The 14,592-nt window shown below is 34.3% G+C and overlaps 1 protein-coding gene across 5 annotated transcripts in view; it reads right to left on the bottom strand.

Moving 5' to 3' along the window:
* LOC138316136 (protein NDRG3-like) overlaps positions 1-14,592 on the bottom strand; it is a 47,921-nt gene that overhangs the window by 9,952 nt on the left and 23,377 nt on the right. For 4 of the 5 annotated variants that reach the window (XM_069257659.1, XM_069257654.1, XM_069257656.1 and 1 more), the window contains 5 exons: positions 5,866-5,965; positions 5,289-5,409; positions 3,869-3,907; positions 533-595; positions 94-154 (listed from right to left, as the gene is read on the bottom strand). In XM_069257659.1, coding sequence (XP_069113760.1) covers positions 94-154; positions 533-595; positions 3,869-3,907; positions 5,289-5,409; positions 5,866-5,965 — 384 coding nt within the window. The remainder of the gene's footprint in view (positions 1-93; positions 155-532; positions 596-3,868; positions 3,908-5,288; positions 5,410-5,865; positions 5,966-14,592) is intronic. The other variant, XM_069257657.1, reaches the window with a different exon arrangement.

The following is a 14,592-nucleotide window of genomic DNA, read 5'->3' on the forward strand; positions in this document are numbered from 1 at the left end:
CAGCTTTCACGAACTTTGGTTTTATCTGCAGGCAGTATTCACAGCAGTGCAACTCTTTAAGTGCACACCAAATACAACTTTGTGAAAACTTACTGCATATCTGGCAAGAATATTGCTTCCTGTTCCCATTCCAAATCCAATGAATCTGGCAAGGCTGAAATTAATATAGATGCTCGTCAATTACGATTCAAACTTTTTATTTGAAATAATTTTGGTGTTTATTATTTGAGATATTTTATAATCCATAGTTGATTATTTATGATCTAATTAATTACATGATTTTTTTTGACTCAACAATGCAACTTAATCATTGATTTTACTAACTTAGTAAAAGATACATATACATTTCTTTAAATAATGCTTGTTTGCTTTGAAGTAGTAGGTAAAGGGTATGGGGTCACATACATTGTACTTGATCGTGTTGGGTTTCTCCAATAAGAGTGATATATAAAACTTGTTTTAAGAATGTGGTAAAATAAATTTTAAATAATATCTATTGTGAATTGTAATCTACAATATATTTTATACCTACCCGTAGTTATCCACGACATTCTGAATGGAATGTGCCAATTCATCCATGGTGGGATAAACAAACCTTCAATACAAAATCATTAGTAAGTTTGTATGCAGACCTTTTAAAATTGGTGTTCACTACCGAAATATATTATAATGAGCAATTGAAATTTGTGCTTAAGTTGTGCAGATAAAGTACAATATTTTAAACAAGAGGCCCAGAGGGCCTGTATCGCTCACCTAGTTTGTAAAGCCAAGTAATGTTCTGAATACAGGTTCATTGTTTCTTTTCTGAAGGAATTTTAATATTAAACTCTAAATCCCCTATTGGGCCCCACATCTCCCACCCCCAGGGGGTCAGAGCCAAAATTTATACAAGGTCTGTTCCCCCTCCCCCAAGGATGTTTGTGGCCAAATTTGGTTACATTCCATTCAGAACTCTATGACTAGTAGCGATTTAAAGGATTTACCTCTATTTCCCCTATTGGGCCCCGCCCCTCCTGCCCCCTGGGGACCAGAGTCAAAATTTACACAAGTTCTGTTCCCCTTCCCCCAAGGATGTTTGTGGCCAAATTTAGTTACATTCCATTCAGAACTCTATGACAAGTAGCGATTTAAAGGATTTACCTCTATTTCCCCTATTGGGCCCCGCCCCTCCTGCCCCCGGGGGACCAGAGCCAAAATTTATACAAGTTCTGTTCCCCTTCCCCCAAGGATGTTTGTGGCCAAATTTGGTTACATTCCATTCAGAACTCTATGACTAGTAGCGATTTAAAGGATTTACCTCTATTTCCCCTATTGGGCCCCATTTCTCTTGCCGCCAGGGGATCAGAGCCAAAATTTATACAAGTTCTGTTCCCCTTCCCCCAAGGATGTTTCTGGTCCAATTTGGTTACAATCCATGCGGAACTCTAGGATAAGTAGCGATTTATAAGATAACCTCTATTTCCCCTATTGGGCCCCGCCCCTCCTGCCCCCGGGGGACCAGAGCCAAAATTTATAAAAGTTCTGTTCCCCTTTCCCCCAAGGATGTTTGTGGCCAAATTTGGTTACAATCCATGCAGAACTCTATGACTTGTAGCGATTTATAGGATTTACCTCTATTTCCCCTATTGGGCTCCGCCCCTCCTGCCCCCGGGGGATCAGAGCCAAAATTTATACAAGTTCTGTTCCCCTTCCCCCAAGGATGTTTGTGGCTAATTTTGGTTACAATCCATGCAGAACTCTAGGACAAGTAGCGATTTAAAGGATTTACCTCTATTACCCCTATTGGGCCCCGCCCCTCCTGCCCCTGGGGGACCAGAGCCAAAATTTATACAAGTTCTGTTCCCCCTCCCCCAAGGATGTTTGTGGTCAAATTTGGTTACAATCCATGCAGAACTCTAGGACAAGTAGCGATTTATAGGATTTACCTCTATTTCCCCTATTGGGCCCCGCCCCTCCTGCCCCGGGGGGGACAGAGCCAAAATTTATACAAGTTCTGTTCCCCCTCCCCCAAGGATGTTTGTGGCCAAATTTGGTTACAATCCATGCAGAACTCTATGACTAGTAGCGATTTAAAGGAAATGTTGACGGACGGACGGACGGACGACGGACGCCGCGCCATGACATAAGCTCACCGGCCCTTTGGGCCAGGTGAGCTAAAAATCATTTCAATAATTTCCAAAAGAGAAATATTCAATCAAAAGTTATACTCAATGTTGACATGTTTTAAACTACAGGTACTTATTGGGTTATCTCCTTTGATCTTTTATCTGGTAATTACAGAATTTTCCCCCTTCAAAACCGATTAGCATTTGAAGGCACCTTCAGAAAAGATTCCAACAAAACATAACTTCAATTAATATAAGTAGTTAAGTACCCTTGTTCTAGCAATATCATTTAAAGCTCCCTTTTAGAGTTAGGCACTTGCTTAAAGTCAAGAATAATAGTCATTTTTCAAATGTTAATTCATATAATAACAGGTTTACCGGTGTTATGGAAATGTTTTCTAGTGTTATGGAAAAAGTTTCTAATGTTACAGAAAAGTTTTCTAAATCATTTTGAAGAAATGAACGTGTTAAGAAACACATTTAAGAAAGTATCTTTCTAATGTAAAGAAAAGTAAATATTCTAATATTATACAAAAACATTTGGTTGTTTTTATCACACCAGAAACAACATGCAAACATTAATGGTTGAATGATCAAGTCAACAGAATGCAAAACACTATCGGCTCCATACAAGACAAGAATCCATTACCATCTAATTCTGGTAAAACACACTGCATCACGAAATATGGATGATAAAATTGTTTTAAATGTTTTATTTGGAATACATGTATTTCAAATATACACAATATTATTTGAGTTCTATGCCATAATTATATCCATTTTGCTTTTTAAAGATGGTTCTGGATTAAACCTGGAGAACCTAGTCAACAGTCATCTTACATCTAGTAACAACATCTCTACAGAAATAACATGTGGTAGGTAATTGTCATTTCTAATAACTAAGGGAACCCAACAGCATAATTTACCTTTGCAATTTACCTATGACCTTGCAATTGTAGCAATTATGAAAGGACCTTCAGATTATTCATTCAATGTTTTGAAACTTTATTTATTCATTAAATCTTTCATTTATATATGGACTAATTTGAAATGACACATAATCCACCTAAACTTTATAACCTCATTAAATATTAAAACTTCAAATATAAACTCTGCCCTAAAGAACAAAAGTATCCAGTAATAATTAAAGCACAAAGAAAATTATTCTTTGTATCACATAGACATGATTCACACAGACAAATGTAGTGAAGGAACATGACGTGGAATATTATTACTAACACCTACAAAACCTAGCTTATTTAGATCTTGATTAACATAAGCAATTCTAAAGTCCATTTCTCTTGTGGTAACCATTTTATACAATATATTTTGTATAGACATATCTCGGGAGAAACTGATCATTTACTTTAAGCTGAATAGGTGAGTTTTACTAGAAGAAAGAATAAGTTTCTGTAAATGAAGATTCAGTTGTTAAGTTTGTATTTACAGACACAGTCAAACCTCATTAACTGAGATTTAATCAAGTAATTGAGCTAACTGTAAATGTAAGATATAGAAATAATTTTTGTCAAAACTAACAAAGCAGGTCTCAAGATAAACAAGATCAAGTTAAAGAGATTCAACTGTAAAGCATTTTTAGGACAGTAAGCAAATTTAACCATCACACTATGAAAGTGGTGAAGTTGATAGGAAGCTGAAACTGAAGATGTTGATATATTAGAGCAGATTTATGGTGTTATGGATGAGGGAGGGGAGACAAGCAGGAAGAGTTAGGTGGTGACACTTGTTACACAGTTACATACCTTTTACCAAGTGAGTCGGGATTACCTAGGGCATCATGCCTAAATAGCGACAAAACAATTCATAAGCATACATTGTATGATGTTCACATGTACTCATGAAAATAAATAACTTTATATAAACACAAATGTTTCTGAAATCATAAAGGTTAAGACATTAATAGACATTGTGTAGATCTAATCCAAGATTCAAACCTTCAATTGATGCATTTAATCCACATGCAATGTTGATCCACACACAAGAATATCTCTCCTCAAAAGGGTGTTATCATAATCAGCCCTGTCTACTAGCTGTAGACATGTTATATTGTTCTGTTATTCAAACACAAAATATTTATAAGGACATCATACAGAGGGATGATTTCTATGGAATACATCAATAGAAGAGGAAAGATATTTTGATGGGAACAACATATTTATCAGTACAAATATCCATCATGCAATCTTCTTGTATCAAGATACAGGTTATCAAGATACAGGTTGATGTACAATGTACATATATAAACTTTTTTTTCTGAAACAAAAAACATTGGATTTCTAACATCATTCAATCACCCAAACAGTCTTTCTTCTTCTTTTTATAAAGGAATTATTTTTCATATTTCTGAAATATCCTTTTATATAATCCACAAACCATTCCCACTAACATCTAAGAGCTAGGGCATGCCAGCAATGAAATTGACATTATTTCTTAACTTCAAACACCTAATTCCAAATATGCAACAATGATGTACTATAATTAACAGGCATTAGTCTAATGATCTGAATACATGTTTACATATACAAGCACACAGACAAAATGGTTCACACTGAACCTTTCTCAAATGATATTGATTTAAAATCTGAAAATGCTACTTTCAAAATTTACATGGCAAAAGTATTCACATGTTGAATTTTGTCTGTGTAAGTACATCTGCTCGCTGAAGCAAAATTTTAATATGGTCAACAGCAAGCTAATTGTTTCCCTTTTATATCGGACACATACATGCAAACAAAATATTAATGCATATTTGAGGTATATAGACCAAAGATTATACTTGTGAATTAGTTTCAATTTCTCAAAATCGTATATATATATCTTACATGAAAAACAATGGTCACTTTTCATGAAAACTGCTTGTTGCGATCAACAATTTTTTATTTTTGTTTGTTTGATTTAACATTCAAATAAAGTTCCAATCTGCCCTAATCTTTTGTTATAATCTGCTTATAATTTTGAAACACATGTTCATCAGATAAGTACCGGTAACCTAAAACAAAATTTCTTGAATTTGCTTCCCACGTTTCTTTTTTTTCCTTTTTATATTTTGAGAAATAAAACCAAGTGCTGAACTTATCTATTTCATTTTTTTCTGTTTTCTAAGGCAGAGGGGGCAGTCATGGTTGTGTTATACCAGTAAAGATGTATGAGAATGGTACTAACTCAGGTCTCAAGTGAAGGGCACTCTCTTCCTGGCCCGGGGCATTCACATGGTACACACAGAAATGGCGTAGGATTGGCTGCATGTCTTGGTAACTGAAGAAACCTTGAAAGTTTGTCACATCTGAAACAGGCCATTGACAAATGGTATTGGTCAGTACTTAAGCATAGTGCTCACACATATGGGTCAGTATTTCAAATTTTATTTTTTAGCAAAGTAAGAAGTTAGACATTTTGATGAAACCTTATCATGAATAAAATCATAATTTGTGTAAATTTGTTGCAAAAAACTCTGCATGTCTACATGGTTTGGGATTTTATTTTTCAGAAAGTATATGGTATACATCATACATCTTATATGTAGTGTACTATGTATCACAGCATGAATGTCTAACATACGGTATGTATTTTTTTAGAAAGCATTAATATGTGATTCAGCGTTGCACAAACTGCTGGGTGGATATCAACTTGTAAAACCATTTTTTACTTTAATAATGACATAATTTATTGCTCTGTATTCACAGAGCTGTTATCTATACCAGATAAGCTACTGGCCAGTAACAGATGTCGGTCAACTTACGGTTAAGGCCAATGTCATGGAAAGTAATGATTGCCATTTTAGATCGGTCTCCTTGTATGGCCACATGCAGATTCCCATAAGGTGTTTCAATGTCATCTTCCTGTAATGATAAATATATATATATACATGTAACATTACAAGAAAATCTTTCAAGTGAAAGTAAATCTTGAATTTACACTGAAAAGTTTGAAGTAAAATATAATTCTTTAATTTGTTTTGGGACAGGTCCCTCTTCCCTGTATAGAATTGTACTTTGAATGCTTGTGGAGAACTATTTGTGATCTAACCTTAAAATGGAAGATTTTGAAAGTGTATTTTATTTGATATCTATGCATGTTTCACAATGGAAAAACCATGTGATAAATTCCATAGCAGTTGGTTATCATTTATGTTTACACACTCCACTGTGTAAACACCTTATAAGGCGCCTCTGATTAATCAATGCCAAAATCTCTTGATTCTGATTGGCTTTCAACTTCAGGCTTCAGGCTGTATTTACTGTATAACAGGTAGATGTTTATTCAAAGTATTAAACAATAATTCAATTTTGCTTGTTACGAGCATTTTCATTGGCTTAAAAATTTACTTTATCAGCCCATAAAGGAAAAAATGCCGTCGCCGTTTGTAACGTCGCTTCTGATTGGCTGAGATGACGGCGTAATAATTTCATAGACAAAAGAGTCCCAAAATGAATTTTAAATGTTGAAGAGATTATCTTTAGTAAATTGAATTATAAGGATTAATTTGAATAGATTTTTTATGTTATGGAGATATAACACAAAAATCTGAGTGTACTCTCATCATAAACCGCTTCGCGGTTTATTTAGAGTACACTCAGATTTTTGTGTTATATCTCCATAACATAAAAAATCTATTCAAGTTAATCCTTAAATAGAATATTATTTCACTATTAAGGCACTATATTTCATGGAGGAAAGATATCATTTCATATTGTATGGTGGTAAGTTTCCCTGAATGAAGACGAAAAATGGTCACCACAGTATAAATATAGAGGTTAAGTTTTGGGATAAATAAGTTCCCCAACACATGACTGAGGTTTATCATGTTTATCTAAACTCTCGTTAGTTAATTTTCAAATTTTCAAAAGACACTCGCTTAAGCTTGTGTCTTTTAAAAATTTGAAAATTAATTAACCAGAGTTTGATAAACATGATAAACAACAGTCACTTGTTGGGGATCCTCTATTTTACACATAGAACCTACAGAGACATATAATTCTATCAGTCTAGTTTCAATTTTACATATGATGATATATCACCAATGATTTAATGGTATAGACATTGGGGAGCCTTATCTGTTTTTATTGCTTTTGATAACATAATTCAAACTTCTCCAAATCTTAAAATCACCAGATACTGTTTGATTTATCTAAAATATACATATGTATTCTTACTTTTATGGTATACTGTCAATTAATTAACAAGGTTTGCATAATCACCATTCATAACAGACCATTTGAAAGTTTAATGGATGTCAACTCTTTTCAAGTAAGGAAGGCACATGTCATGGTTATATTATATTATCTTGCTGATACAACATATAAACAAGAGGCCCATGGGCCTTAACGGTCACCTGTGTTCAGATACAGAATGAAACAAAGACATGCATATAAACACTATATATTTGCCCATCAGGCCCTTGAAGTCAGTCAGTGATTTTATAAATTTGACTTTTTAATCTATGAAGATTATTTGGTTCCATCAAATCTGTGAAATCAGAAGAAAGATTTTTGAAATGTTATCCATTTTGACCCCTTTTGGCCCCACCCCTCTGGCCCCTGGGGGTCGGCCAGGACCAATATGGATATGATGTTAAAATGCTATCTCAGACTAATAATTCTAACCCAGTTTGACTAATTTCCTATGAAAAATAGGCAAATAATGTTCATAAATGTGTTTTTCCTATATAAACTAAAGTAAACTTGACCCCCTCCCCAGAGGGAAACATGGGACCCCAGGGCCATGAAATTCACAATTTTTTGTAAAGGACTTTAAGACCTTTCAATCTATGCAGAGTATTTGATTCTACCAGTTCCAGAATTTCAGAAGAAGATTTTTGAAGTTTTAGCCTATTTGACCCGTTTTGGCCCCGCCCCTAAGGCCCCTTGGGATCAGTCATAGAAAATTTGGTAATAAGATTCAATGGTCATCACATAGGGATAATTCTGACTACAATTGACTAATTTCCTATTATAATGACTAAATAATGCTCAAAAATGTCTTTTCCCTTTATAAACTACAGTAAACTTACCCCCCTCCCCAGGGGGAAACCTGAGACCCAAGGGTCATATAATTCACAATTTTCATAAAACACCTTAAGACCTGCCTTTTTTATGACGAGTATTTGATTCTACCATTTCCAGTATTTAAGAAGAAGATTTTTAAAGTTTTAGCCTATTTGCCCCTTTTGGCCCCGCCCCTGTGCCCTGAGGGGGTTGACCAGGACCAATATAGATATAATATTTAAATGTTATCTCAGGCTAATAATTCTAAACAAGTTTGACTCATTTCCTATGAAAATTGAGCAAAAAATGCTCATAAATGTGTTTTCCCTATATAAACTATAGTAAACTTGACCCCCTCCCCAGGGGGAAAACGTGATGGGTCATATAATTCACAATTTTCATAAAACACCTTAAGACCTGTCCATCTAAGAAGAGTATTTGGTTCTACCATTTCCAGTATTTAAGAAGAAAAATTTTAAAGTTTTAGCCTATTTGCCCCTTTTGGCCCCGCCCCTCTGCCCGAGGGGGTTGACCAGGACCAATATAGATATGATATTAAAATGTTATCTCAGGCTAATAATTCTAAACAAGTTCGACTCATTTCCTATGAAAATTGAGCAAAAAATGCTCATAAATGTGTTTTCCCTAGTAAACTTGACCCCCTCCCCAGGGGGAAACGTGAGACCCCAGGGTCATATAATTCACAATTTTTGTAAAGGACCTCAAGACCTTTCCATCTATGAGTATGTGATTCTACCATTTCCAGGATTTCAGAAGAAGATTTTTGTAGTTATAGCCTATTTGACCCCTTTTGACCCCACCCCTAAGGCCCCTGGGGGTCAGTTATGGAAAATTGGTTAATAGGATTCAATGGCCATCTCATACGGATAATTCTGACAATATTTGACTCATTTCCTATTACAAATGATCAAATAATACTCAAAAATGTGTTTTCCCTATATAAACTATAGTAAACTTAACCCCCTCCCCAGGGGGAAACCTGAGACCCCAGGGTCATATAATTCACAATTTTTGTAAAGGACCTCAAGACCTTTCCATCTACGAAGAGTATGTGATTCTACCATTTCCAGGATTTCAGAAGAAGATTTTTGAAGTTATAGCCTATTTGACCCCTTTTGACCCCGCCCCTAAGGCCCCTGGGGGGTCAGTTATGGAAAATTGGTTAATAGGATTCAATGGCCATCTCATACGGATAATTCTGACAATATTTGACTCATTTCCTATTACAAATGATCAAATAATACTCAAAAATGTGTTTTCCCTATATAAACTATAGTAAACTTAACCCCCTCCCCAGGGGGAAACCTGAGACCCCAGGGTCATATAATTCACAATTTTTGTAAAGGACCTCAAGACCTTTCCATCTACGAAGAGTATGTGATTCTACCATTTCCAGGATTTCAGAAGAAGATTTTTGAAGTTATAGCCTATTTGACCCCTTTTGACCCCGCCCCTAAGGCCACTGGGGGTCAGTTATGGAAAATTGGTTAATAGGATTCAATGGCCATCTCATACGGATAATTCTGACAATATTTGACTCATTTCCTATTACAAATGATCAAATAATACTCAAAAATGTGTTTTCCCTATATAAACTATAGTAAACTTAACCCCCTCCCCAGGGGGAAACCTGAGACCCCAGGGTCATATAATTCACAATTTTTGTAAAGGACCTTAGGACCTTTCTATCTATGAAGAGTATTTAATTCCATCACATCTGTGAGTGGAGAAGAAGATTTTTGAAATTTTAGTCAATTTTACCCCTTTTAGCCCCTCCCATAGCTCCCTGGGGGGTGGGGACCATATAATTCACAATTTTGATTGGCCTTATGCCTTAGAAGGTTTGTGCAAAATTTCATTGAAATTGCTTCAGCAGTTTTGGAGAAGAAGTTGAAAATGTAAATTGTTTACGGACATACGACGGACGACGCACGACGCACGACGCACGACGGACGACGACGGACAAAAGGCGATTAGAATAGGTCACTTGAGACTTCGTCTCAGGTGACCTAAAAAAGTAAAGCTGTTTTTTCATAACAGATTTGTTTTTTAATAGACCAAAAGCTTTCTGTAAAATGGCAATTATATAAGAAACATTTTCACCAAACTTATTATTTTTCTTCAATATATTGGTTATTAAACACTTGTATCACACTCTGGATAAGATTTTATACAATTCTGATGCATATGTATTGTAAGTTTCCATTATTTTGGTCAGATTGCAATTGCACCTAACTCTGATTTTTAATAATCTAAATACCTATGAACTGTGCAGTATCATAATGCTGGTTAACCATATATGTGCACCAAACTCTAAACACATTTCCTGACTTTCTCCACTTCTATTTATATATAAGTAACGTAAGCTTGTCACATGTGTATACAGACATGTAGATGACATCATATGACTTTGAAACCAAAGCAGACAAAGAGTCATCTCCACAAGGTCTTGGTTATGTATGTAATTATCATAATTCACTCATCATACTACCAGGCATGATTAACTAAGCCATGGAATCAGAATTTATGTATCATCAACTGTTGGTGAACTTTTTTGAATATATTTGTTTTGTTCCACATCTATTAAGTAGATAAATTTGATTGCTACTAATACGATAATCATACAAAAAAGGATTTATCAATTTTACTTTTTCAATGAATTCTAAAAAAAATTGTAGAAGTATTTTTTCTTCATTTTTTCCCCATGTTTATTATCTGTTTATAATGATAATTATCATAATTACCTATCTCTTTTATTGACTACATACCATATTGTACTACATGTTATTAACAGATGAAGCTACATATATATGACACCCCTGAATGAAATCAAGTGATACAAATGTACAATAATTTGTTTTGGTGTATATTTTCAAACACAGAGCATGTAGTGTAATTAAAGTGACGCACATTATGAATCATTTATCGTTCTGTAGAGCTGGTGCAACTCTTCACACTGTATAGAATTAGCATATGTTGTACAGATTTTATAGTGGAGTAGCTAGACTATTTATGTCAGTGGCCTGACACCAATGTGAGGAGAACATGAAGAGGTCAGACTTGGTAAACCAGACAGGAAGTATGACACACAGCTGAAGTCCAGCTCTACAGTACACCTGCTCTACTGCATAAATATCAAGTTTCTTAAACATAATATCAAATTGTATTTTTATAGCTGCATTGCTTGTCTAAAATCAATAATTGATTAAAGGACTTTTATAATTAAAACAAGAGATCCCAGGGTGATCTTGGCGTCCATCATAGAATGATCCATGTAAATTGAAAAAAATCTTTTCTCTGCCTTTCCCTTAACTTCTTTTCCATATTCCTTTAAAATATTGAATTCATAAAGTCTGCATAGCATAGCTGCAACACACTTCATAAAATATTATTTCCTAATCATTCAAAAATTCAGTTGGTAGAACTAGAGGTACCAATTTTAAATGTGTTGAGAAAATTGAAATTTTTAATAAAACGTGACGCTTTGCTCAGAATTTATCGCGCTTTTATTTTACCTGTATTAGAATACGCATGTGAATTATGGGATGGTTTTTCAAACTCTGACTCGGAAAAATTAGAAAAAGTTTAAAAGGATGCTGCTAGAATAATAACCGGTCTTCCCTCTTATGCAAGTAACGATTCTCTATATTTTGAAACTGGTTTAGAATCTCTATCTTCTAGAAGGTAAAGGAAAAAACTTCATCTTCTCTATAAAATGCGCACAAATCAAACTCCTGATTTTCTTACTTCTCTACTTCCTTCTACCGTTCAAGATCAAGCTGCCTATCCATTAAGAAATAGAGATGACTATAGAATTCCGTATTACAGACTTTCATCTACAAACACTTCTTTTCTACCTTCTACTCTTCGCTCTTGGAATAACTTAGAAAACTCTGTTAAGTCAGCAATATCATTAAGCCTTTTTAGAAATTCACTGAAACCGGTTTTTGAATCTTCTCCTTCTTACTTTGGCATTGGTGACCGCAAGTTAAATATATTGCATACAAAACTTAGACATCAATGTAGTTCCCTAAATTACGATTTGTTCAGGATAAACCTTGTGGAAATTCCATGCTGTAACTGTGGACATATTTGTGAGAGTGTACATCACTTTTTTTTCGAATGTAAAAATTATAATGTTATTTTTGCTATTTTGCTATTGGAAAGCCTAAATAATATGAATTTAAATGTTCTTATTGATTTAAATTTAATCTTGTTTGGAAATGAGGATCTGTCTCTGGAAAAGAACACAGGAATATTTTTATATGTTCAAAACTTTATTAAATTAAGCAAAAGATTTTAATATTAGACGAATACCTTTATTGTTATACACCTATCAGTTCTTTTCGATATCTCTTTTGTGTATTTTTGTGTTATCTAGAAATCGACTTAAATCACGTTATTTTAGATATTATGGCAAGTTGGTACTAAGGCGACGATTGCTTATGGATTTGATGGAAGACCTGAACAGCTAGGAGAAAGATTTTAGGAGTGTGATGGACATTCTTTTAGAGGGAAGGCAAAGAACGAGATAATTAGTCCAACTGTTGCCGCAAATTATTATTTATTAATTAAGTCGATTTAGTATTACAATTTTAAGACATTGTATTTTCTCCCTCTCCTTACTCCCCCCCCCTCTCTCTCTCTCTCTCTCTCTCTCTCTCTCTCCAAAGTGTTCTTATTTACTATTTAATCATATTTATTTCTCCCTCTCCTTACTCCACCCTCTCTCTCTCTCTCTCTCTCTCTCTCTCTCTCTCTCTCTCTCTCTCTCTCTCTCTCTCTCTCTCTCCAAAGTGTTCTTATTTACTATTTAATCATATTTATATATTTCATTACTTTGCATATCATGTTTGTATTCGTTCTGTATTTTGGAAAGGGTGGCAATATAAGTTGCATAAAACTTGTACCCAATCCTTTTGTATATATTTGCAATAAAATATGTTAAATCTAAATCTAAGAGGTACCAAGAGAACCAAGCTTACATTTGAAATTTCAGAGATCTCTAGCACATTGAGAAATTGTAATAACAAACTTAAATTGCCAAAATCAAAGAAAGCTGCAAATGGTCCTAAAATGCAATATCTATATAGGTTCAAGGGGGAACCTACACATGAAATGATTTCTTCAGTAGATTCTGAAAAATAGCGGTAACAACAATTGTTTATGGACCAATGGAGGGACAAAAGGATGGACAGTATGATGGACTGACCAAAAGGTGATTTAAACACAAATTCAACTTCATTGAAATCATTTTTCTTCTATCACCAAATTACAAGTGCTTATGGACTATTTTAAACAAAATTGTATATGCTGGACCGAGCAGGACAGATATATACCAAATGCCAACAATCTTATTACAGTAACAGTTAATGACATATACATAGAGCACAAGATTGCAAGAAATATGAAAATAAATATCTAATCCCCATTAAGTTTGCAGAACTACATAAAATATGACAACCACCCAGAAATGATGGTTACATGCCTTATCTGTGTTGTAGGAAAGCAATAAAGATTGATTATGTCAATATTCCTCTATGCATGTGCTTTACCAGAAAATTGATAACAAACTTATAAATTAGCAGTGTAAATCAATGGTGATGGTCATGTTTGTAATCAGCTTCAGAGTTGAGTGAGTATGAAAAGGAAATCAATTGAAAAATGTGATGCATTTTTATGAGAATTAAACAACAATAAATGGTAAACAATAAAGATAACCACTACCAAGCTATTTAGTTTTATAGAGTTTATGTCTTATAATGGTTGTCTGATGTTCTGAAGATTGAAATACTAAGTCAGATCTTAACCTGCTTCAATCTAACTTATTGACATAAACATTGTTAGAAAACAACCGTAATGAAATAACAATTTTTATTTGCCAATCCTTCTACATTTACGTAAAGATTTACCACAGGGGGTGGCAAAGATGATGTCATAACAACACATCCGGATATAAATAGCATTAATTAATCTACAATGTAAATACATGGCCAGCTGCTTTAACATATTATTCTCTGCAGATAATCATGTAATAACACAGACCTAGTGTAGCAGAGGTACTATCACTGAACAGTCTTTAGTCTCGACCTATCAGAACAGATTCACATTGGGCCTAATTGATTTGAAAAGAGGAATATTATAAGATCTGCTTTGGAAAACCTGTATCATTATTGGTGTTGTTTGTGATCTGTACAAATACCTATATCAGTATACGTATTGGTGTTGTTTGTGATCTGTACACATACCAGTATCAGTATTGGTGTTGGTTGTGATCTGTACACATACCTGTATCAGTATTGGTGTTGTTTGTAATCTGTACACATACCTGTATAAGTATTGGTGTTGTTTGTGATCTGTACACATACCTGTATCAGTATTGGTGTTGTTTGTGATCTGTACACATATCTGTATCAGTATTGGTGTTGTTTGTGATCTGTACACATACCTGTATCAGTATT

This window comes from Argopecten irradians, chromosome 2 (genome assembly GCF_041381155.1).
Source record: "Argopecten irradians isolate NY chromosome 2, Ai_NY, whole genome shotgun sequence".
NCBI lineage: Eukaryota > Metazoa > Mollusca > Bivalvia > Pectinida > Pectinidae > Argopecten > Argopecten irradians.